This window comes from Cucumis melo, chromosome 7 (genome assembly GCF_025177605.1).
Source record: "Cucumis melo cultivar AY chromosome 7, USDA_Cmelo_AY_1.0, whole genome shotgun sequence".
In the NCBI taxonomy this organism is placed as follows: domain Eukaryota; kingdom Viridiplantae; phylum Streptophyta; class Magnoliopsida; order Cucurbitales; family Cucurbitaceae; genus Cucumis; species Cucumis melo.
In genome coordinates, this window is record NC_066863.1 from 7320058 (window position 1) to 7344063 (window position 24006).

At 37.2% G+C, this 24006-nt stretch overlaps 3 protein-coding genes across 5 annotated transcripts; 2 read left to right on the forward strand and 1 right to left on the reverse strand.

Annotated features, from left to right (window-relative positions):
- The first annotated feature begins 979 nt into the window (after positions 1–979).
- LOC103487617 (pentatricopeptide repeat-containing protein At1g02060, chloroplastic) lies at positions 980–16594 on the forward strand. 2 transcript variants are annotated; one of them, XM_008445994.3, is made up of 4 exons: positions 980–1190; positions 1308–3521; positions 15697–15842; positions 15941–16594. In XM_008445994.3, exons 1-2 carry the CDS (start codon positions 1102–1104, stop codon positions 3490–3492), a joined length of 2274 nt encoding a protein of 757 aa, XP_008444216.2. In that variant the 5' UTR covers positions 980–1101; the 3' UTR covers positions 3493–3521; positions 15697–15842; positions 15941–16594. The 2 variants fall into 2 exon arrangements, with proteins under 2 accessions (XP_008444216.2, XP_008444214.2); XM_008445992.3 differs by having other exon boundaries at positions 15998–16594.
- On the reverse strand, positions 7794–9584 carry LOC127150315 (uncharacterized). The gene has a single exon (XM_051087733.1). It carries the CDS (start codon positions 9582–9584, stop codon positions 7794–7796), a length of 1791 nt encoding a protein of 596 aa, XP_050943690.1.
- A 2074-nt stretch (positions 16595–18668) lies between the features above and the next one.
- Positions 18669–22804, forward strand: LOC103487616 (WAT1-related protein At4g19185). 2 transcript variants are annotated; one of them, XM_008445991.3, is made up of 7 exons: positions 18669–19095; positions 19907–19969; positions 20112–20228; positions 20348–20633; positions 21457–21612; positions 22150–22301; positions 22377–22804. In XM_008445991.3, exons 1-7 carry the CDS (start codon positions 18866–18868, stop codon positions 22582–22584), a joined length of 1212 nt encoding a protein of 403 aa, XP_008444213.1. In that variant the 5' UTR covers positions 18669–18865; the 3' UTR covers positions 22585–22804. The 2 variants fall into 2 exon arrangements, with proteins under 2 accessions (XP_008444213.1, XP_050943568.1); XM_051087611.1 differs by having other exon boundaries at positions 18961–19100.
- Positions 22805–24006: the final 1202 nt, after the last annotated feature.

Genomic DNA, 24006 nt, shown 5'->3' on the forward strand with positions numbered 1-24006 from the left:
TTGGTGTAATTTTAAAAATAAGTGTTGGCATGTGCTTTAGAAATATCAACTGTAGCATGAAGCAAACAAGCATTTAACAAATACTAGTTTTAATTTGAAAAAGTTTGGTAAATTAGTGTTTGGTTGCAATGGATAAGTATGTTGAATTTTGTGAAAGTTTTATCCAAAGTGTTCGCTCAATTTTACTATATAAATGTTTGTTTTCGGTGAATAAGAGATTGTAAATAAAGTTTTTAGTAAATAAAGTTTTTAGAAGTTAGATAACAAATATGTTATGTGGTGTTAGTTGTTCTTAGATAAAGATTTGTGATGGCTACTAGCATTTAAAGAAATTATCTACGACATGTGCTTTTGTAATAGGAATAGGCTTTTTCTTATGCCTCACAACAACTAATGGGCAATGAGTTCGCTCCTCGTATCCATGTCTTAAAAGCTGCAACTTTACTTACTTTAAAAGTGTAGAGATTTTATCAAATTCAGATATTTACCAATTTAACTAGTTTAAAATGTTTATCTACGATGAAATAGTCTAATCTAACACAAAATAAATGAACAATTACTTTGTAGATGATAAATCAATGTGGAGTAATTGATAACGGTTTAAGGTTTATTGTTGAAAGAGTTTGTCAAAAGAGTTTGATCGATCATTGCTTTCTACTGCATGCTTCATCAATGTTTCTAAAGATAGGAAAAAAAAACCAAGTAAACTTTTGAAAAACTAACATAGATGGTTAAAGTTTATTTATTTATTTTTTAACTATAACGACTTGTGGATAGAATGATTGAATTTGAAAAACATGAGAAGAAAATGAGAGATAATATACTTGATTTAAAAAATACAAAAATGATCACAAACAAGTAATGTTTTTCGAGACATAATCAGAGTAATCAATAACCTAAATAGTGAAAAATGAGATATTTAGAAAATCCCCATAGTCTAAGGGTTTTCATAAGTAAGGAGTCAAACTTCATTCATTTAAGTTTATAGACTTGATTTGAATTTTCCAAGCTCTCTTGTAATCGCCCTCTTTTTTCGTATTTAATTTGACAATCGACCCAGTCTTGCATCGCCGGGCTCTTGTTGACACATGCCTCATTCCGATGGCCGGACTTTCCATTTCCAAGAACATGGCGACGGTTCTTTTCAAAAGCCAATCGTTAAACTCGTATCCGCGTCTTCCAACTCTCAGGTGATCTTCGTAAATCTCCCATTTTACTTTTTATTCATTCAAGTTCTGAATTTTGATTCTATTTGCTTTGGTATCTGCAATCTTCGTGCAAATGTTTTACTGATTCTGAAAACTCAGGTGCTATTCTTCTCGATTAACCGAGACCGTAACCAAATCATCGACCAAAACCGAAAAGGCCAGAGCCATGGCCCGGATGATCAACTCTAAACCTTGGTCCAGTGACCTCGAATCATCTCTGGCTTCACTCTCACCCTCTCTTTCTAAAACCACCGTTCTTCAAACTCTGGGTTTTCTGAGAGACCCACCCAAAGCACTTCAATTCTTCAACTGGGCACAGGAAATGGGTTACACCCACACCGAACAATCATACTTCTCGATGCTAGAAATTCTGGGTCGCAACCGGCATCTTAACACGGCTAGGAATTTTTTGTTTTCGATCGAAAAACGGTCTCGTGGGATAGTCAAACTCGAAGCCCGCTTCTTCAATAGCTTAATGAGGAACTTTAGTCGAGCTGGACTGTTTCAGGAATCTATAAAGGTGTTTACGATAATGAAATCACATGGAGTTTCTCCGTCGGTTGTTACATTTAATAGTCTTTTGACCATTTTGCTTAAAAGGGGTAGGACCAACATGGCGAAGAACGTGTATTATGAAATGCTTAGTACTTATGGAGTGACTCCAGATACATATACATTTAACATTTTGATTAGAGGATTTTGTATGAATGGTATGGTTGATGATGGTTTTAGGATTTTCAACGACTTACCTCGCTTTGGATGTGAACCGGATGTTGTTACATATAATACACTTGTTGATGGGTTGTGCAGGGCAGGTAAGGTTACCGTCGCATATAATTTGGCTAAGGGTATGGGGAAGAAAAGTGTGGATCTGAATCCCAATGTTGTTACATACACAACTTTGATTAGAGGTTATTGTGCAAAGCGAGAGATTGATAAAGCCTTGGCTGTTTTTGAAGAAATGGTTAATCAAGGATTGAAAGCAAACAACATAACCTACAATACTTTAATTAAGGGGCTTTGTGAGGCCCAGAAATTTGAGAAAATAAAAGAGATATTGGAGGCAACAGCAGGAGATGGAACATTTTCTCCTGATACATGCACATTCAACACTTTGATGCATTGCCATTGTCATGCTGGAAACTTGGATGACGCCCTGAAAGTGTTTGAGAGGATGTCAGAGTTAAAGATTCAACCAGATTCAGCCACGTACAGTGTATTGGCTAGAAGTTTGTGTCAAGGAGGGCATTATGAGAAGGCAGAGGACTTGTTAGATAAACTATTAGAGAGAAAAATATTGTTAAGTGATGACAGTTGCAAGCCTCTTGTTGCTTCATATAACCCCATTTTTAAGTATCTTTGTGAAAATGGAAAGACTAAGAAAGCTGAAAAAGTATTTAGACAGCTAATGAGAAGAGGGACGCAAGACCCTCCATCTTACAAGACTTTGATCATGGGGCATTGTAAAGAAGGTACATTTGAATCTGGATATGAGTTACTAGTCTTGATGTTGAGGAAAGATTTGTTACCAGATTTTGAGATATATGAATCCTTAATCAATGGGCTCTTGCACATCGATAAGCCTCTTCTTGCCCTTCAGTCACTGGAAAAGATGCTGAAGAGCTCCCATCGTCCTAAATCATCTACCTTTCATTCTATACTTGCAAAACTATTAGAACAAGGCAGTGCATCCGAGTCTGCTAGTCTTATACAATTAATGTTAGACAAGAATATTAGACAAAATCTCAGTTTCTCGACTGGCTGTGTAAGACTACTATTTGGAGCTGGAATGAATGACAAAGCATTCCTATTAGTTCACCTGCTTTATAAAAAGGGCTATTCAGTTAAAATGGAAGAATTAATCCATTATCTTTGCCACTGTAGAAAGGTTATTCAGGCATCTAAACTGTTGCTATTTAGTTTGGAGAGTCATCAATTTGTAGACATGGATGTTTGCAATACAGTTATTTTTCAACTTTGTGAGATTAGTAAGTTGTCTGAAGCATTTAGTCTGTACTATAAACTGGTTGAGATGGGGGTCCATCAACAGTTAAGCTGCCAAAACCAATTGAAAGTTTCTCTTGAGGCTGGGGAGAAATTGGAAGAGGCTGAGTTTGTATCAAAAAGGATGGAACCGGTGGAGATGGGAGTCCATCAACAGCTAAGCTGTCAAAACAAATTGAAAGTTTCTCACGAGGCTGGGGGAAAATTAGAAGAGGCTGAATTTGTCCAGAAAAGGATGGAACGGCGTCTGAAATCTAAAAATTCCAATCCACGAGTGTAAAATATTTCTGAGAAGTCCAAAGGAAAATGGTAAGATTCCACTTTATACTGTTTTCTTTGTATAGCTTGATTGTCTTTAGTCTTCTTGCAGGATGAATTGATTGAACTTTAGCAAATAAATAGTGCGACTTTGTCTCTGGTTAAGCATAATATAATCACCGTTTTCTTGGGAACAGAATTTCTCTCATTGTAAGATCCAAAAATACAAATGGTTATAAGAAATCAAGGGAACTGTCCTTTTTCATCTGCAGCTCTCTGAAAATTAAGGTATAGGTGTAGGGAGTACTCTGAAACTCCAAGCGATTTTTTCTTTTATTGCACTTTTACTCAAAGATTTCATCCTTGAATCTAAATGTGTTTGTCATGGCCCAGAACGGCCTGAATCCTCTTTAAAAGGTCTAAGCCAATCAGAGTGTTGGTATGGGATGTGGACTTTTGGGGGAGAGGATGAAATTTGGGACCATGTACCAACTTCAACTTGAAGTTCTTTATCTAACTCTTTTTGTAACTGTGAAATCTTACAAGTTTAAGCAAGAGGGTGTTTAGACACCAATCTTGTACAATTGGAAAGAAGCTATTTGGGCCGATCCACATATTTACCAAGAGTCAAGAGAAGGGAGAAGTCAAGCCTATTGACAAAAGCATCACTGAATTTGTTAATCATGGTTTCTGTGTATAGGAATCTATCAATCTTGGTATGAGTTGGTGGATTTCTGAAATCTGTCCATGTATAGCTGCCATTTGAAAGGGGAGAATCAATAAGATCCCTTTGTTCAATAAAAGAATTGAATGCCGACATTTCTCTAGTAGGTCTATAATAGTTGGAATTTTCCTGTGGCCATCTGACAAGGTTGAAATCTCCCACAATAAGCCAATTTTCAGAATCAGTAGTTGGTCCATAAACACCTATTAACCAGAAACTGAAACCATCGGGTAAAGTGAAAAGGACAGTTAGGAAGTGTGCACCGTTAGTTATAGAAGAGACCGAGAAGGATGCTGCACTCCACATGATAAGAATACCACTCGATGATCTAACAGCATCCAAAGAAGTCCATTAATGCCTCTAGAACTCCAAAGAGATTTGATGAATAATTGATCAATGTCTCAACTTTTAGTTTCTTGGAGGACGATGATAGGAGCCGTAATTCAAAAGGAAATTCCAGCAGCTTTTTATTGATGATTTGATGAAGGGATTGAATTGAGGAGATCTCAATTCAATCACAAGTTACAATCTCTCTTGCTTTCTTCTCTCAAGAAATGCAAGCCTAACTTCTATACTCAAAAGTCTGCCTTTCTCTTATGCCTAAGCCCCTTTATATAGACTCTTCTCCTTCTAACTGCTCAACTAACTAACTACTGTAACTAATTCTAACAACTTTCTTAACAGTGATCATCTTATTACAATAATGCCCTTCTGTTTCTAATTCTTTCTTTTATTTTTTTTGCTATATTGAAACAATATTGGAGGTCTAACATTACTCCTCCCTTCCAAACTCACCTTGTCCTCAAGGTGGAAGTTCGGGTATTTGTTAGCAATATCGTCATATTGTTCCCATGTTGCTTCGTGATTTGATAATCCCTCCCAACGTATCATAACTTCCCATTCTTTTGCCTTGTTCTGCCGATAATCTAGAGCTTCCACTGGGTGTGTTGTCCAAACAAAATTCTCATCCAGCTGTTGTACAGTTGGTTGTATGTTGATATGTTCTCCCACCAGCTTTTTTAATTGGGAAACATGGAAAACGGGATGGATTAATGTTCCCTCGGGTAGTTCCAGCTTATATGCGACTGGTCCAATTCTTTCCAGAATTTTATAAGGGCCAAAGTATTTGGCTGATAGTTTTTCATTCCTCTTTCGTCTCAATGATAGTTGACGGTATGGTCGTATCTTCAGAAAGACACGATCTCCCACCTCATACTCCACATCCCGTCTTTTTTTATCTGCCTGTTTCTTCATTTGATCTTGGGCTAATCGCAGATGTTCCCTTAATGATAGTATCATTTCATCTCGTTCTCTTAATTGTTCATCTAGGGTAGCATTAGAAGTGACTTGTGTTCCATAAGATAATAAGGGGGGAGGTTTCCGTCCATAAACAACTTGGAATGGTGTCATTCCTAATGCCCTTTGGAATGTGGTGTTGTACCAATATTCAGCCCATGCTATCCACTTAATCCACTCTTTGGGTTTATCATTACAGAGGCATCTCAAGTACATCTCAACTCCTCTATTCACTACTTCGGTTTGTCCATCGGACTGTGGGTGATATGCTGAGCTTCTATTTAGTTTCGTACCGGCTAAGCGGAACATTTCTTTCCAGAAGTTGCTAAGGAACACCCGATCCCTATCCGATACAATAGAGGTAGGAAATCCGTGTAACCGAACTACCTCCTTGACGAACAAGTCTGCGACTGTTTTTGCTGAATATGGGTGTTTGAGTGGTAGGAAATGGGCATATTTACTTAATCGATCTACTACCACGAAAATGACTTCGAAACCTGCTGCCTTAGGTAGACCTTCCACGAAGTCCATAGATATGTCATTCCATATTAGCGTAGGAATGTTTAACGGAAGTAGCAGGCCTGCTGGTGATAGGCATAGTGTTTTATTCCGTTGACATATCAAACATTCAGCACAATATTTCTTGATGACAGTTTTCATCCCTTTCCAATATAATTCTCCCGCAATACGTTTGTATGTGCGAAGAAAGCCTGAGTGCCCTCCCACTGCTGAATCATGATAACTATGCAACACTTGAGGTATCAATTTAGATGATTGTGATATTACCAATCGATCTTTGTACTTTAGCATTCCATTGCATATGTTGAACTTGTTGTCTTGTTGGTCGTCATCACTGTTTAGTCCAGCTATGATTTTCATTAGCCTTGTATCTTTTTCCACTTCTTCCTTAATAACTTGCAAGTCAAGGGAGATTGGGGTTGTTACGGTGTGTGTTTGAATCGTGGGTGTTACTCTTGACAATGCATCAGCTGCTTTATTCTCAACTCCCGGTTTGTATTCCACGTCAAAAGTATAACCCAACAACTTAGCTAACCATCTTTGATATTGTGGTTGTACCACTCGTTGTTCTAATAAGAACTTCAATGATTTTTGATCCGTTCGCACCACGAATCGATTGCCCAACAGATAAGGGCGCCAACGCTGTACAGCTAATACCACAGCCATCAACTCCCGTTCATATACTGGTCTGCCTCTGTCTCTGTTGGCTAAGGTATGGCTGTAAAACGCGATGGGGCGTTTATTTTGTATTAAGACAGCTCCTATTCCATATCCTGAAGCGTCCGTTTCGATTTCAAGTGGTTTATCAAACATGGGTAGGGCTAATATTGGTAAGGCTATCATTGCTTCCTTGAGTTTCTCAAAAGCCTGTTCTGCTTCATCATTCCATTTAAATCCTCCCTTCTTTAGTAGTTGGGTCAGTGGGGCTGCTAGAGTGCCATAATGATGTACGAATTTTCTATAGTATCCGGTCAACCCAAGGAAACCTCGAGTTTCTCGTACATTTGTTGGTTTAGGCCAATTGGTGATGGCTTTAATTTTCTCTGGATCTACTTCAACACCTTTGTTTGAGATGAGGTGCCCCAAATATTCTACTTTAGCTAACCCAAAACTGCATTTCTTCCGGTTTGCAAACAACTCGTGTTTTCGCAGCACCAAGAAAACAATCTCCATGTGTTTTAAATGATCTTCCCAATTTCGGCTGTAGATTAGTATGTCATCAAAGAAAACGAGGACAAATTTTCTTAAGTATGGCCTGAAGATCGAGTTCATTAAGGATTGGAAGGTGGCTGGTGCGTTAGTGAGTCCGAAGGGCATTACTAGGAATTCATAATGTCCTTCGTGTGTTCGGAATGCTGTCTTCTCAATATCCCCGTCTACCATTCGGATTTGATGATACCCTGCTTTCAAATCGATCTTAGTAAAAAGTGAAGCTCCTCCCAATTCATCAAATAATTCTTCCACCACTGGGATCGGAAATTTATCTGTGACAGTGACATTATTCAAGGCTCGGTAATCGACACAGAATCTCCAGCTCCCATCCTTTTTTTTTACTAACAACACTGGGCTTGAGTAGGGACTCGCGCTTGGTCTTATGATTCCTGAAACTAGCATTTCGTTCACTAGTTTTTCCATCTCTTCTTTCTGATGATATGCATACCGGTATGGTCTGACATTCACTGGGTTGGTACCTTCTTTGAGATGTATTTGATGTTCTATGCTTCTTCTTGGTGGTAATTTCTCGGGCCATTCAAATACACCACTAAACTGATTTAATATTGGAATCAGTTTTTTTTTGTTTCTTCCTTTTCTTCCTTATGGGAGGTTTTCAGTTCAGCCACTTCAACGGATCTGCATTCAATCAAGTAGCCGTGATCATGTTCTTCCCAAGTTTTCACTAGATTTTTCAAGCTTACTCTTGCCTTAGTGAGGCTTGGATCTCCCTTTATGCAAATCTGCTTTTCATTGTCATAGAATGTTAGTGTCAAGTTTTTCCAATCACATATTGTTACTCCTAATGAGTACAACCATTGCATTCCAAGGATCACATCGACGCCTCCAAGTTCTAGTGGCAGAAAATCTTCCTTTACTGTCCAGTTCTTCATTTGGATTTCTACTGATTCACAGATCCCCTTCCCTTGTATCGCTGTTCCGGATCCGAGGATTACTCCATAATGGGCTGTTTCTTTAATTGGTAATTGTAATGAGGTGACTATCTTTTCAGACACAAAATTATGTGTCGCACCGCAGTCAATCAATATCACAACTTCCTTGCCTTGTAATGATCCTTTGACCTTCATCGTTCCCGGATCATTCAATCCTACCACCGAATTAATTGACAACTCTACGTAAGTTGTCGTGTGTGGCTGTACTTCTGCAACTCTCAACTCAGCGTTTTCAGCTTCTGTTTCTTCAACGATCTCTAACTCCTCATTGTTATTTTTCACTACAAACATTCTAAGCTCCCTCTGTTCTTTCATTTTACACTTATGATCAGCAGAGTACTTCTCATTGCATTTGAAACAAAGCCCTTTTTCTTTTCTTAATTGGAATTCTGCACCTGGTAGTCTTTTTGAGGTTCCTTCCTTCCGTATTTCTCCAGGATTTGGACTTTTCAATGTAATTGTTCTTATCGGAAATGAAGCATTGGTCTTACTTTCTTTATTTTGCTGGTAGTAAGAGTGTTTCATACCTGTTGATGTGATCGCCGATTGTTTCCCGCCAATATAGCTATTCAAATTTGCCGCATTTCTCAAGATTTCTCTATCTTCTACCAGTTGAGCAGTGAGCATCATTTCTGCCAATCCTTTTGACTTGCAGAGAATGACTTCAGCTCTAATCCAAGGAAATAGGCCAGTCATAAACGTTTCTTCCACAACTCGATCTTCTAAGTCGGATAGAGGTGCGACTAATTTATCGAATCGGTTCCGATACTCCTCCACCGTCGTTTCTTGCTGGATTCTCAAAAATCGGCCGCAGACAGTGCCTTCTCTGGTCGATTGAAAGCGTACCAGCAATCTTTCCTTCAGATTCGTCCAACTCGCGAATTTCTCTCTTTCTTCCTGTGATCGGTACCAATTCAGTGCTGGTCCGTCGAAGCAAATCGTCGATACCAGCATTTTTTCCGATTCCGTCAACTTATGAATCTGGAAATATCTTTCTGCTCGGAATAACCACGACTCCGGGTCTTCTCCGGTGAATACCGGCATCTCAACTTTCTTGAATTTACTTCGGTCATTAGTGTTTTCGTCCGAATCGGCTTTTCTTTCCGCACTGGTCTCCCCGATATCGTGACTGGAAGACGCCTTGCCATTCTTCGATTTCGTTGCCGGTGAGTTCTGAATATCCGATTCGTTTATTCGTTCTCCGGCCATCGCTCTCTCTTTCGCATTTGCTTCCATGTATGATAGAATTGCTTGCTGTTGTTTTTCGGACTGTAGTCGCATCATTTCCATGTTTTTTGTTATTTCGATCAGCGTTGATTCGATCGCCGGCATCTTCATCAGTTCTTTCTTGATTCCGGCTATTTCTTGTTCGAAGAGTTCCATTCTCTCTTCAATTCTGGTCTGCACCATTCTTCCTCTGTTTTATGGATCGTTTTGGCTCTGATACCAATTTGATAGGAGCCGTAATTCAAAAGGAAATTCCAGCAGCTTTTTATTGATGATTTGATGAAGGGATTGAATTGAGGAGATCTCAATTCAATCACAAGTTACAATCTCTCTTGCTTTCTTCTCTCAAGAAATGCAAGCCTAACTTCTATACTCAAAAGTCTGCCTTTCTCTTATGCCTAAGCCCCTTTATATAGACTCTTCTCCTTCTAACTGCTCAACTAACTAACTACTGTAACTAATTCTAACAACTTTCTTAACAGTGATCATCTTATTACAATAATGCCCTTCTGTTTCTAATTCTTTCTTTTATTTTTTCTGCTATATTGAAACAATATTGGAGGTCTAACAGACGACAATGGATGCGTTGATACTGTAAATGATCCACTTGATAGTTGCCCTTTTTCCATGACCCAAGGACTAACATTTCATGAGAAAACCAACATTGTGTAGTTTGTTGGCCCTTCCTAAGCAAGTTCTTTGCTTTTTTGTCATAAGATATAGAACATTTTAAGTTTTTGATTTCACGCAAGCTCTATTTCTGCTTCTCTGTGAGCTTGTTTTTATTTTTTCTAGGAGGAATAGTCATGATGCACAAACCACATTCTTCAAGCCAAAGGAGCCAAGTCAGCTAATAGAGACATAAGGTTTGATGGTTGATGTCTTGTACGAATAGGAGGAGGAAAGTAAAAGTTGTTCCAATGGCCCTCCGAGTGGGAGGGTGAAACTTGTTCACAATGTAAAGGGATGGTGAGAAAGCAATCTGTGTGAAATCAGATGGGTGTGGGATGATAGCCGTGGAATACTTAGTGCCAGGCATAAAATTGGTTTGTTTTTGGTTAATAGTGACCTTTTTTTTTTGGAGAGAGGTGGGAAATGTCTGTGGATGGTGATGGGCAATTAAATAATGAAAGTCAGAAAAATCCTGCAAATTGCCTCATATCAATCCATTGCGTTTACATTAAAAAAAAACTTTTGGAATATTTTCCTTTTTAAAAAATGCTTTTCGTTTTCTGAGCTACATGCTATTGGACGTTTTCAAAGGATTCTTTTTAGGGACTTCAATGCAGCTTGCAAGTTTGGAGCTTATAGATATTATTGAAAGCAATAAACACGAAACCGGCTTACTGGAAACCCGAGAACCGGGAGAAAAACCACGATGTGTTTAGTTTTTATTATTTTCTTATGAATACAATAGGTACAAAGGAAGAGAATAAATAGAGTACAACAGAAGTAAGAAAGGAAAAGATCTAAGAAATATTTAGGAAATAAAATCTCATATATTATTCTTTCCAAAAATACTCCAAGGGCAAAGCCCTACTAATTCTAACACTCCCCCTCAAGTTGGGACATAAATATCAATGAGTCCCAACTTGCAAAGGTCGAAGTGTAGTCTGAGAAGCCCCTTGGTGAGAACATCATCAACCTGTTGGCTTGAAGGAATGTACGGAATGCATATGCTTCCATTGTCAAGTCTTTCTTTGATGAAATGCCGATCAATCTCAACATGTTTAGTTCTATCATGTTGAACTGGGTTGTTAGCAATACTAATAACGACTTTATTATCACAAAAAAGCTTCAATGGTGTCTCACATTTCTGATGAAGATCTGACAAGACTTTTTGGAGCCAAATTTCCTCACATATTCCAGACTCATAGCTCTGTATTCAGCTCAACATTGCTTCTGACCACAACACTTTGCTTCTTACTCCTCCAAGTTACAAGATTGCCCCAAACAAAGGTACAATACCCGGAGGTAGACTTTCTGTCAATAACAGATCCTGCCCAATCCGAGTTAGTATATGCCTAAATGGTCTTTCTATTTGTTTTTCTAAACATCAACCCTTTACCAGGTGTATTTTTCAAGTATCTCAGGATTCTATTAACAGTTTTCATATGTTTCTCATAGGGAGCCTGCATAAACTGGCTTACAACACTCACAGCAAAGGAAATATCAGGACGAGTATGGGATAAGTAAATTAATTTACCTACAAGGCGTTGATATTGTTCTTTATCAACTGGAACTTGATCATCAGAGTTTCCTAGTTTACAGTTGAAGTCAATAGGAGTATCAGCGGGACGACATCCCAACATGCCTGTCTCGGTTAGCAGATCAAGGGTGTATTTTCTCTGAGAAACGGAGATACCTTCTTTAGATCTGGCCACCTCCATTCCAAGGAAATATTTTAGATTTCCAAATCCTTGATTTCAAATTCATCACCCATTTTTTGTTTTAATTGACTGATTTCTGTTTGATCATCTTCAGTCAAAACAATGTCATCCACATAAACTATTAGAATAGCAATCTTCCCTGTCTTGGAAACCTTTGTAAATAAAGTATGGTCAAAGTGCCTTTGACTGTACCCTTGAGACTTGTCAAAGGTAGTGAATCTGTCAAACCATGCTCTCGGAGACTGTTTCAGATCATATAGGGATGTTTGGAGTTTACACACCTGCTGACCAAATTGGGCTTCAAATCCTGGCGGGACTCATGTAGACTTCCTCCACAAGGTCTCCATTCAAAAAAGCATTCTTAACATCCAGTTGGTATAGAGGCCAATCTTTGTTCACAGCAACAGATAGCAGGACTCTAACAGTACTCATCTTAGCAACTGGAGAAAAGGTTTCTGAATAGTCAATACCATAGGTCTGAGTAAATCCCGTTGCAACTAACCTTGCCTTGTGTCTATCAAGTGTACCATTTGCTTTGTATTTGAGAGAGAACACCCATTTGCATCCTACAATTTTATGTCCCTTGGGTAGAGCACAGATCTCCCAAGTTCTATTCTTTTCAAGAGCCTTCATCTCTTCTATAACAACATTTTTCCATTCAGGACACTCTAGAGCAGTGTAGATATTTTTCGGTATTATGATATAGTCAAGGCTTGCTGTAAACGCTCTAAACTGTGGAGATAGGAAACATAGTTGCAAATGGGATGTTTAGTGCAGGATCTGGTACCTTTTCTCAAAGCAATGGGAATGTCAAGAGAGGGATCATACACATCAAGTTTCCTTGCATGACCCTGTTCAGCTTCATCATTACTGGTTTCTATTCTAAATTGAGTCTCATCACCACAGATATTTTCTTCCATATTTTCAAGAACAACAACATCAGACCTGTTATTATCACTTATCGTATTATTAGTACAAGGTTCTGTAGGGTTTTCCATACCTTGGTCTCGAGGAGGTTCTAAGTCTTGGACTGGAGCCGGCGGTTGATTAGTAGGGGACCCAACTTCCTTTCTAAGATTCCTCCTGTAATATGTTTTCCAGGGAACTTGGTTTGTAGGTAAGATTATGGGATGAAGATCAACGTCAGATACGGTACTAGGAGTAGGTTCAATAAATTCAAATGTGCCGTTAGACTCTTCACTCACTCTCTCCCCATGAAGATGGCTAATAGGAAAGTAGGGTCGGTTCTCACAGAAAGTAACATCTATAGTGACAAAGTATTTCCTAGACGGCGGGTGAAAACATTTATAACCGCGTTGGTGAAGGGGATATCCAACAAAAACACAAGCCTGAGTCCAAGGGGTAAATTTGGTCTGATTAGAGCCAAAATTATGGACCTAAGCGGTACACCCAAACACACGAAGAGGAACCTCAGAAACAAGGGGAGTAGAGGGGTAAGACTCCTTAAGACAGTCTAAGGGAGTCTGAAGGTGGAGGATACGAGAAGGCATTCTATTGATTAAATGAGCTGTTGTAAGAATAGCATCTCCCTATAGGTATGATGGAAGGGAAGTGGAAAGCATAAGAGAAGGAGCTACTTCCACAAGGTGACGGTTTTTTCGTTCGGCCACTCCATTTTGTTGAGGAGTGTAGGCACACGAGGTTTGGTGAACAATCCACTTGGAGGCTAGAAATTCACTAAGGTTATGGTTTTGGAATTCCTGACCATTATCACTCCGAAGAATTGCAATTTTTGTATGAAATTGTGTTTTAATAGTATGATAGAAGTTTTGGAAAATGGATGAAACCTCGGATTTATCTGTGATAAGGTAGACCTAGGTAAGACGGGTATAACCATCGATGAAAGTTACAAACCGCCGCTGAGGTGGTGACCTTGGAAGGACCCCAAACGTCACTATGGATGAGGGTAAACGGTTGTGTAGGTTTATATGGTTGTGAGGGAAAAGAGACCCGATGTTGTTTAGCCCGGATACACACATCACAAGATAACGAAGAGACATCTATTTTAGGAAAGAGATGAGGAAACAAATATTTCATATACGTAAAGTTCGGGTGACCTAACCGAAAATGCCACAACTTAAGGTCATGTACAAAGGTGCTAAAATAGGAAGACAGTAATCTAGTCGTAGAGATACTACTACCGGAGGTATCATCATTAAGGATGTAAAGTCCCCCGCTATGCCGGGCAGTGCCAATCGTCCTCCCCGAATTCAAGTCCTGAAAGCAAACAGACTCAGGTAAGAAAGTAGCTTTACAATGCAGCTCATGGGTGATCTTACTAATAGATAACAAGTTGTAAGAAAGACTAGGCACATGCAAAACATTTTTGAGGGAGAAACCGTCAAAGAGGACTATTTGTCCTTTCCCAGCAATCGGGGCTAAAGAGCCATCGGCTATCCGAATTTTCTCATTACCGGCACAGGGGGTATAAGAGACAAAGTGCTCTGAGAAACCTGTCAAATGATCTGTGGCCCCTGAGTCCAAAATCCAGGGATTCGTCCCATCAACACTAATAAGGCCAAGGGACTGAGACATACCTGATTGAGCAATGTCGCTTAGAGTAGGAGGGCTGGTCTGACTAGCAGTAGGGCTGGTCTGACTAGCAGTAGGGCCAATAGGCTGAGAGGTGCTGCTGGTAGTCTCCCTAACATCAGTACGCCCTACGTTCTGTTGCTCCTTGGAGGAGCGTTTGTTACCTCTTGGGGGCTGACCGTGGAGTTTCCAACACTGATCCTTGGTATGTCGTTTCTTGCAGTGCTCACAAACGAGTATTGTTTTCCCATTATCATGGGTCAAGGATCGAGCACTAAAGGCAACAGAGTTAGTTATATAATTTGAAGGCACGTTAGGAAGCAAATTACCGGGTTCTTGGAATACATCAGTAGATCGGTATGTGCCACGGATGTACTAACTTCAAAAACAGCTGTCCTGTAGGTTTGATTAATCCCAAGACCACGAACATATGGCTGTCCATTACCAGAGGGTGTTGATGACTTGCCCGCTTCAATCCCCGATCTGTTATGGTGTTGGTTAGCCCCATTCCTATAGAAGAAAGGTTGCTGTAAAAGGTCGATGGACAGATTTGCACTGCTGTACAGATTTGACAGTTTTGACGGTTGCTGTCTGGCGGCGATGGGCGGCGGATGACCGGAAGGGTGAGACGGTTGGACAGGCGACGATGCGTAGAAGTGGATGGGATGGGCGGTGAGATTAACGGACGGCAGCGCGTGGGCTCACGCGCCCGACCGAGACGGCGTGTCAAATGGTTTCTGGCCGAAAAGTTCCGTGGACGGCGGCGAGAGTTGGCCCATTGGATAGATCGGCGGTGTCTGAATCCGTTGGAGTAGTTTTTCCGCCGCCGACGCCGCGGCTGTTTTGGTCCGGGTGATACCTAAAATTTTTTCTAGGGTTTCGTTGTTGCTTTGCTCTGATACCATATTGAAAGCAATAAACATGAAACCGGCTTACGTGGAAACCCGATAACCGGAAGAAAAACCACGATGTGTTTAGTTTTTATTATTTTCTCATGAATACAATAGGTATAAAGGAAGAGATAAATAAAGTACAATAGGAGTAAGAAAGGAAAAGATCTAGGAAATATTTAAGAAATAAAATCTCATATATTATTCTTTCCAAAAATACTCTAGGGGCAAAGCCCTACTAATTCTAAGAGATATGATAGCAGTGAACCAAGAAGCAGCGTGGGCGGCTGTGTAGGCGAGCTGCTTTAAATTTATTATTCTTATTACATGTATTTTTAAACTACCATTGTTGAAGTTTTGCCGAATAATTTATATTCTGCTAGAAAGAATGTTATTCTAGATAGAAAAACATTGGCCAACACACATTTAGCATGCTTGATCTTTCTTTTTCCGATTATTCAGATGTGTGAGCAAGCAACAGAGATTCACAAGTCTAAGGGATCTGGCCACATATCAAGAAGGGTAGGACGACTTCTGGTTCCTGTCAGAATAGCAAATCACCAGTAGATGCACTATTGTCCCAAAGCAGCCCTGCTCCAGCCTCTCAGGTTTGCATGACCACCTTTTCTGTCTTTTAATGGGTTATGCATAATTATAGCTTGTTTTCAATACGAAAAAATATTGGTTTCCTATCGCCCGAGTGCAGAACATTGAAACACCTTCTAAGATCTTTCTGATCAACTGTCTATGTGCCATCCAACAGCCATTATCTGGCCACGATGTCAAGAAATTTGGAGTAATGATAAATTAGTCACTTGAGCGCGCTTGTTGAAAAGGAAGTTGATGCAATCATACGAAGGTGCGGCTTTATCTCAAAAGATGGCATATTTCCATAAAAGCTCACAAGCAGGCAATGCAGCTGATGGACTACGATTGGCCATGATTCACGACACGTCTCTCCCGCTTCACTTTCAGAGAGCTTGAAAGCTTTCTTTGGGCATGTTCTGGGAAGTGAGAGTTTCCTTCTGAAGTTTGAGCTATTAGAGATTCCTAAATTGCGAATGGAAGCCTGTATTCAAGTGGCTCGATCAGTGGCTGAAGCTTACGAACTTATATACGACACAATCATGGATCCAAACAACAGGTACTCAGACCCTACTACTTGCAAGGCATCCTTCAAACCAGATAAGAACGATTTTGGGAATATAACTATAGAGATTTGATTTGAGATATCATTGCATTGAGTAGGTTGCTGTTTAGTGTTACTTTTATGAGTCTAAAGCTTTAGATTGAATGGTTTTAACTTAATTCATCATTAAATACATTAATAATGAATAAAACTATATGCTTTTTTCTTTTCTTTTCTGAAAGGAAGCTATATATTTAAGTTTATTCAACTTTATTTAGAATTAATTGACTTAATTTTTAATCTAGGGTTAAAATATGTTTACTCTGATTTATAGTTTTTAAAAGCTTTAAATTGACATCATCACCAAGTGTCATCACTCATTACTAATGATTCAACTAACTATATTCAAATATCTCTTCCTATTTCTATTTTACCTTTTGTTAATTAAGAAAAAAGACAAAATGATTTCAGTAACCAATGTGTGGATGAAAGTGAGAATGAACATGGTTGATTCGGGCGCAAATTATTGTTGTAGAGTTAACTGTTACTATTTCAAAAGTCAATTATTTGATCTTTATGTTGCTCCGTGTTGAATTAAATTAAATAGAAAGATAACTAACTTGGATTGGTTTTGAAAAATTAAAGTGTTGTTTTTAGACATAGTAAAATAGATCAAAATATTAACAAACATAATAAAAAATTTATTTTTATGAGTGATATACTTAATATTTTTCTATATTTATAAATATTTTTAACAGATCTGTTATTTAAAAACTTTTTTTTAATTAAATAAGCTGATTAGGACAAGTATCCATTTATACTTTTCTAAATTAGGTCTTATTTTAATTTAAATCCAAAATTTACGGTTGTATTAATTTAAAAGTTAAACTCTAACAAATATATCAAATTAAACTTTGGATTTACATTAATGTAACAATTTAAATCTTCAAATTTTCATAAGTATATCCAAATAATTGAATTTGATGAAATAATTGGTTCATGGTCTAATTTGATATAAATATGACATTTTCAATAATGGTAGTAAATTAGACCCACAAAATTTGAAAACAAATTCTTATTATAGATGTTGATTTTCTAATTCCAAAATCTAAATATTTGACATTTTAATTGCAATATGATATCTTAACTAATTAAGGTTGGAATATTCCTTGAAAAAAAAAACTAATTAAGGTTGGAACAAATAATTTTAAAATAACTAAAACAGTGAAAAAGACATTGCTGACAATGGAAAGAAAATCTTCATTTTGGTACCAACATCATTTATGTGGAACAAATTGGGTTGGTTTTAAACTTTGAAAGCAAGCCAAATATGAGTATCATAGTCATCATCATAATAATAAATCTTAGCAGATGACTAAAAAAAGGTAGATTACCTATTTATTTATAGTTTACAAAATTAATATAATAAAATGAATTAAAATATTTATAAAATATATATATAGTAAAAATTTAGATTTTATTAGCTAGAGTATCTATTAATCCAACCATCACTTTCTAAAAAAAAAATCTAAATTTTTGTTATCATTTTAATTTTTTTTTTACTTGTTTACAATTTATAATTATATTTAAAAGTATTTAGAATTTAGTCTAATAATTTTAAAATTTTAAACTCAATCTTTATGAATTTATAAAATCTTTTAATATATGTAGTCGAGGATAGAATATTCATACCACACAAATTATACTCTGACAATCCAAAAAAGGATTTAAATTCAAATCTTCTCAAATAAGCATTAAACTTCATAAAATAGACCATAAAAAAAAAATATTCAATATGGCTTTTGAATACAATGATATTTTATTTTCTAAACTTTTTTATAAACATAGATCAAAGCTCAAATCTGAAGTTGGTATAACTAACCTCCAAATTAGAAATTTCATCTCTACATTTTGCCTGTGATTAAAAAACTAATTATGTAATTATAAACTAGAGGAATGAAATTCTTTCTAAAATTTCAAATTAGTTTTAAACTTTAGAACAAATTGCATTGCAATTATATGTGATAAAAGTTAAAACAATCAAATTTATAATAATTGTAAAAAATTAAATCTACTATTGATAAAAATTAAATCATTAAATTTATATTTTTAATATAAATTATACTTTAAGAATTATACTTTTAAATTTTGAGAATTTAAGAGTATAATTGACATTAAAATTCTAAAAACCCTAAAAACGTCCTTCAACGTTGATGAGGAGGAAGGCGCGAATTCCAATTACAATAAATAACAAAAAGTATATAATTAGTAATTAACGAAAATAATGACATTAATTACGGAAATTAATATACCTTAAACTCCAAGAGATGAAATGGTGTCAGATTTGATGCACAGCCAAACACCATCGACCAAACATGACAGTCAACTGAGCGCCACCGTCGTCTTATCATTTTCTCTCTGTTTCATCGTTCCATTCCATCTCTCTTTATAAGGAACTGGATCGGAATTTGATCCTGTCGTCGACGCCCCACCGCGAGAGGGATGGCGGCAGCGGTCGGAGGAGTTACTGCTAACGGCGCCGGTTTTATGATCGGCGGTGGAGATGTGTCGAAGGCGCATGCGGCTATGGCTTTGGTGCAATTAATTAATGGAGGTTACCATGTTATAACCAAAGTTGCCCTCAATGTTGGGATGAACCAGCTCGTCTTTTGTTTGTTCCGTGACTTGTTGGCTCTCGCGATTCTTGCCCCTGTCGCTTATGTTCGGGAGAAGTATAGTTATCCTCTCTCCCCATTTCTTGAAATTAGTTGTTTGGGTTTTCGTCGGCTTGTCTGATCGTCGTTTTCACCCTCTATAGTTTGTTTCGCTTCTGCTTCTTTGTAGTTTTTGTATAGCGTTTTTATGGCGTCATTTGATTCTTAGGATCATTCCTGTTTGTTTATATGTTGAATTTTATCATTTATTCCTTCTGCTATTTTCTGCATTCGATGGAAGATGAAACTTATGGATCGTGCAAGTTTGAATATGTAGGCCTTTCTTACTTTCGACCTTTCTGGATTTCCTACGAATTGCTAAATACTGCTTCTGGTAGTATTTAGGGCTTCTTTTTAATTGCTTCAGGCCATGATTGGTTTTATTCTTCAATTTCATGTTGACTTTTGAGTTAGAATCGATTTCGTTATATTCTGTCTGACATAAACAAAGTGATTAATACAAATCTTTAGAACTTGTAGAATGACCATAGATTCGGATCTTTATGATTTATGTATGGGTGAATGACAAATTCGATTACTGTTTAATATTGAATGTTGCAATGTTTGATATATCGGTATTTGGCAATCACGAGTCGCTTCCTAAAAGCATGTATTTAAAGACTTTAATCAATTATAGCTCCACAACTAAGACACCCATATTCAAGTCGGGAGTTCAAATCCCCGTCTTCACGTTTGTTTTATAAAATTCCAACCGTGTTTATCATATTGTACAATCACTCGTATTCTATTAATGTTTGCCTCTTATCATGAGGGTATGGACATTTTAACATCCCATGTTTTTTTTTCTCTCTTCCCTTTCCATCTACAGGCGGATTCGTTTGCCCATGACTCGGGACCTTCTCATATCCTTCTTTGTTCTTGGTTTAACTGGGTGAGGTTATATACTGTTTGTCATATTCTGATTTTGTTCTGTACTGTTGTTCATCGTACTAATTACTATCGATAAATGGGAAATGAGTTTTTATCGATCTGGATAAACATTCTATTTACTACGCCTAACTTCTTGTGGTTAGGATTTTTGGTAACCAGCTTCTCTTTCTTGTTGGACTTGGCTACACTAACCCAACTTATGCTGCTGCCATACAGCCTGCCATTCCAGTTTTTACATTCCTTTTTGCAGTTATGATGGGGTTAGTTTGGCCTACTATTGTTAAATTTCGTCATTTACTGAAAATTTTAGTTAGTGCTTTTTGTAAGTTAGATAGTATATGTTCCTTATTTTATCTTAGATCTTGACTTGTTTATGCAGCACAGAGTCTGTTAACTTACTCAAACTGGAAGGACAGGCAAAGGTTGGAGGTACACTTGTTTGTGTCTCTGGTGCGATATTGATGGTTTTATTCCGGGGTCCAGCTTTGGTTGGAAACACTGAATCTGATTTCATGTCACATAATGAAATAAGTGCAAGGGGCCAGCCAGAGCCTGCTGGATGGTTAATGTCTAACTTTCTGGAGTATGGATTGGACCATTTTCATGTTGGGGTTTTATGCTTGATAGGAAACTGTATGTGCATGGCTGCTTTCTTGGCTATCCAGGTACTTCACTGATGGTACATTTTCAGATAATGGCAACAGCATTTTTTTTCCTAATTTGAATTAGCACTTGACGAAAATGTCCAGGTTCCTTTTTTGTTTGGTTTTTGCAAAAGTGTTTGACATGGATTAAGCTCATTATAAAATTGGATTGTTGGAAGTAGAATATAGGGGTGAAAGGAGAGATGGATCCCAGGTAGATTTTATTTTACTGAACTGTAACAGAAGAATCAATTAATAACGAAATGCAGTGTGTACTATGTAGTGGGTCCTTGAGCGAAGTTATATTGAAGCAGTACAGGGAAATAATAAAAGATGAGAGATTAAGATGTTAATTTGCCAGAATAATGTTCTTTTGGAACATTTGTTCAATGGCAACCGAGAACATCGTTCAACTATCTTCTCATTTGGTTTTTCTTCTAGTTAATTTTTAATATGCTATAGCAGGTAATAGCAATTGGAATTCAGTGCTATTGTTGATATAAATTTAGAAAATAGTAAATGAATAGAGATTGATATTGACGCCGTGGAACTCTATTGGAGTATTACAAGCCTACATGTATATTAGTAATTAGTTAAGGGATTTTGTCATGGAATTTAGTTAGAAATTGAGGTTATTGGAATGAGGAAGGTAGACAGTCTTTTGGTGAGCGATTTAGGGGTTGAGAGAGATCTCAAGATGGGGAAAGTCCAAGTAACCTCAAGCACTTGGTTTATATTGTACTAACATTATCATTTATCTCTATTATTTTTGGATTTTATCATATTCCTAAATAATTATTTTCTTCATTTTTGGTCAGCAATGTTTAAAATTTTTATTGTACAGGCACGGGTTTTAAAGAAGTATCCCGCTAACTTGTCGGTCACAGCATATTCTTATTTATTTGGTGCTATGTTGATGGTGATCACATCTTTCTTTATGACCAATGAATCAACAGACTGGAATTTGACACGATCAGAGTTTTTCGCTGTCCTTTATGGTGTAAGTTTGTTTACAGCTTTCGTACCACACCCTTCCTTGAGTATTTACTTCAAAACATTTGTTGCTAGTGTAAAGCTTTACAGAATTCAATACCTTTGAAAATTTCGGGAATCTCTTTTCCTCTCCCATCAGATATTTTTTGAATGATGACGTCAATATGCTTGTGGTTTCACCTTCACACTTAAAAAGAGAAACTGCATTATATTCCTATGATCTATCTCCATAAGGCATGAACTATGCAAGAAGAGAGAAGTTTTGTTTCATGCAAGCTCATGAGATTGGGATTTAAATCTACGTTTGGTGTTTGATTTTCCTCATTACATCTGGCTTGTACTTTTTGTTCACTAGAGTTGAAAACCTAAAAAAAGAAGTCAAATGGGCGGAAACCGTTTTAATTATTTGAAATAGAGATTTTTGTGCGAAAAGGTACCAATGTGTTAAGTATTTGAAATTTTTAACAAGAAGAGTGACTCGAAACTTTTGCTATACCGTTGATATCGGAAAAAAAGGTTATGAGAATCAATTTTCTTTTCACAGGGAATTTTTGCGTCGGCTATCAATTATGGACTCTTGACATGGTGCAATAAAATATTGGGACCTGCATTGGTCGCTCTGTACAATCCACTTCAACCTGCAGCATCTGCTCTGCTATCAAGAGTTTTCATAGGAAGCCCTATTTATCTTGGAAGGTTTGCCTCAATCTTAATTACATTTTATACATTTACTTCATAAATTTGATATTAATATGTTTGTTTTGTTAACAGTGTTTTGGGGGGATCTCTCATAATTGCTGGTCTTTATTTGGTTACTTGGGCGTCGCATAGGGAACGACAAACGACTACAGTTTTGCTACCGCATTCAACCAGGTCCTCCGAGCCACTTATTCACAAAGATGCATTGACTAACAAGTTTGCCTATCAAATAGGACACATTTTCTCAGGGTCTGCTTCATCGCCCAAATCTGTAGATTAAACCGAACGTCTGATGGGAGAGTTTTGATGTAAAGTTCGCAGTTCAACTTTGAGGTTTTGATTTAAAAACCTTCATCTCTTAAAAGTTACCAATGTTGTAATTTTCCAATGGGATTACATGATTCATTATTCTGCCTGTTCCTTGTATTGCTAACACTATTTTTGCTGAATAATAACTATCTCAGAGGTCCAAATATAACAGAGCTATGTTATTATATCAATTAGATTCAAGTGTATTTCCTTTTCAGCCCTTTCCTAGTTGAAAGATTGCACTGGCCTCCTTTTGATAGGGCTTTTATCGGGCAGAAATACGCAATAAGATATGGTAAGTTGTAAGTGGCAGATTGGTTTTGTTGATATAATGCATAAACTATCCCATCCCATTTATGTTTAAAAAAAATGTTGAAAGTTAGAACAGGGAAAAGAAAATTACTATGGAAATGTCAAATGGCAATCTCGGGTTCCCACTCGGAAATGAAAAAAAATTGGGTATACAACTTCAAAAAATATGCATGTCATGCATGGATATTAGTGTTTACCTGTAGTTTTCCATGTTTGTACACTAAAATTGAATGCTTTTGATCCTTTCCATAGGTGCACAAACATTCCACGCAATGTAACTCTAATATCCCTATTATGTATTTTGAAAGTTTCAAACTTTTTTATTTGTGTTTCTATTTGTATGAGTAAAGTTAGCTAGGAGATGAGTATGATAGATTGAAAAATTGTGTCGATCGATCAAAATTGATCGGATCGACAATATTCTTTTAAAGTTTCAAAAGTTTAAACCAACTAATCAATTAAACAACGGTCGATTTGTACTTTTTCATGGTCGAAGTCATTTTGAATATTTACTAACACATAGTTGGTTCGATGACGGTTTGGTTGGAAAACCAACTCTGACAATCGATTTGTACTTGTTCATGGTCGAAGTCGGTTTAAACATTTGCTAACTAATCAATAGTTGGTTCGATGGCAGTTTGATCGGAAAACCAGCTCTGACCAACTGTATCAATCGATTTGTACTTGTTCATGGTCGAAGTCGGTTTGAACATTTACTAACTAATCAATAGTCGGTTCGACCGCGATTTAGTTGGAAAACCAACTCTGGCCAACCGATTCTCACACCTAGGTGTGACACCCAGATTTCTGATCACAAAAAAATGGGTTTCGGGTACTTTTTAGATTCAACAATTATGGCTTAAAAATTATTATTAACTTTGGAGAGTTGGATTACAAGTCACGACTCTGTTTTATTTCACTATTGGACCAGTTGTGTCTTTATCTTACATAATGTATTAGTTGATGATTGGTACTTATAGGAATATTTTTACTCCTATACAGACAAATTCTTTTGTTTGGGTAAAACATTCTGTTGATTAATGTTATCTTAGAACATGAATGGACATTTTTTTATGTCTAT

Excerpts from the sequence above, each read along its gene's own strand:
- LOC103487617 (XM_008445994.3), top strand. The coding sequence starts at position 1,102 with ATGGCCGGACTTTCCATTTCCAAGAACATGGCGACGGTTCTTTTCAAA. Across the intron at positions 1,191-1,307 it reads CCGCGTCTTCCAACTCTCAG|GTGCTATTCTTCTCGATTAA; the intron begins GTGATCTTCGTA and ends CTGAAAACTCAG.
- LOC127150315 (XM_051087733.1), bottom strand. The coding sequence starts at position 9,584 with ATGGTGCAGACCAGAATTGAAGAGAGAATGGAACTCTTCGAACAAGAA.
- LOC103487616 (XM_008445991.3), top strand. The coding sequence starts at position 18,866 with ATGGCGGCAGCGGTCGGAGGAGTTACTGCTAACGGCGCCGGTTTTATG. Across the intron at positions 19,970-20,111 it reads TTTGTTCTTGGTTTAACTGG|GATTTTTGGTAACCAGCTTC; the intron begins GTGAGGTTATAT and ends TCTTGTGGTTAG. Across the intron at positions 20,229-20,347 it reads CTTTTTGCAGTTATGATGGG|CACAGAGTCTGTTAACTTAC; the intron begins GTTAGTTTGGCC and ends TTGTTTATGCAG.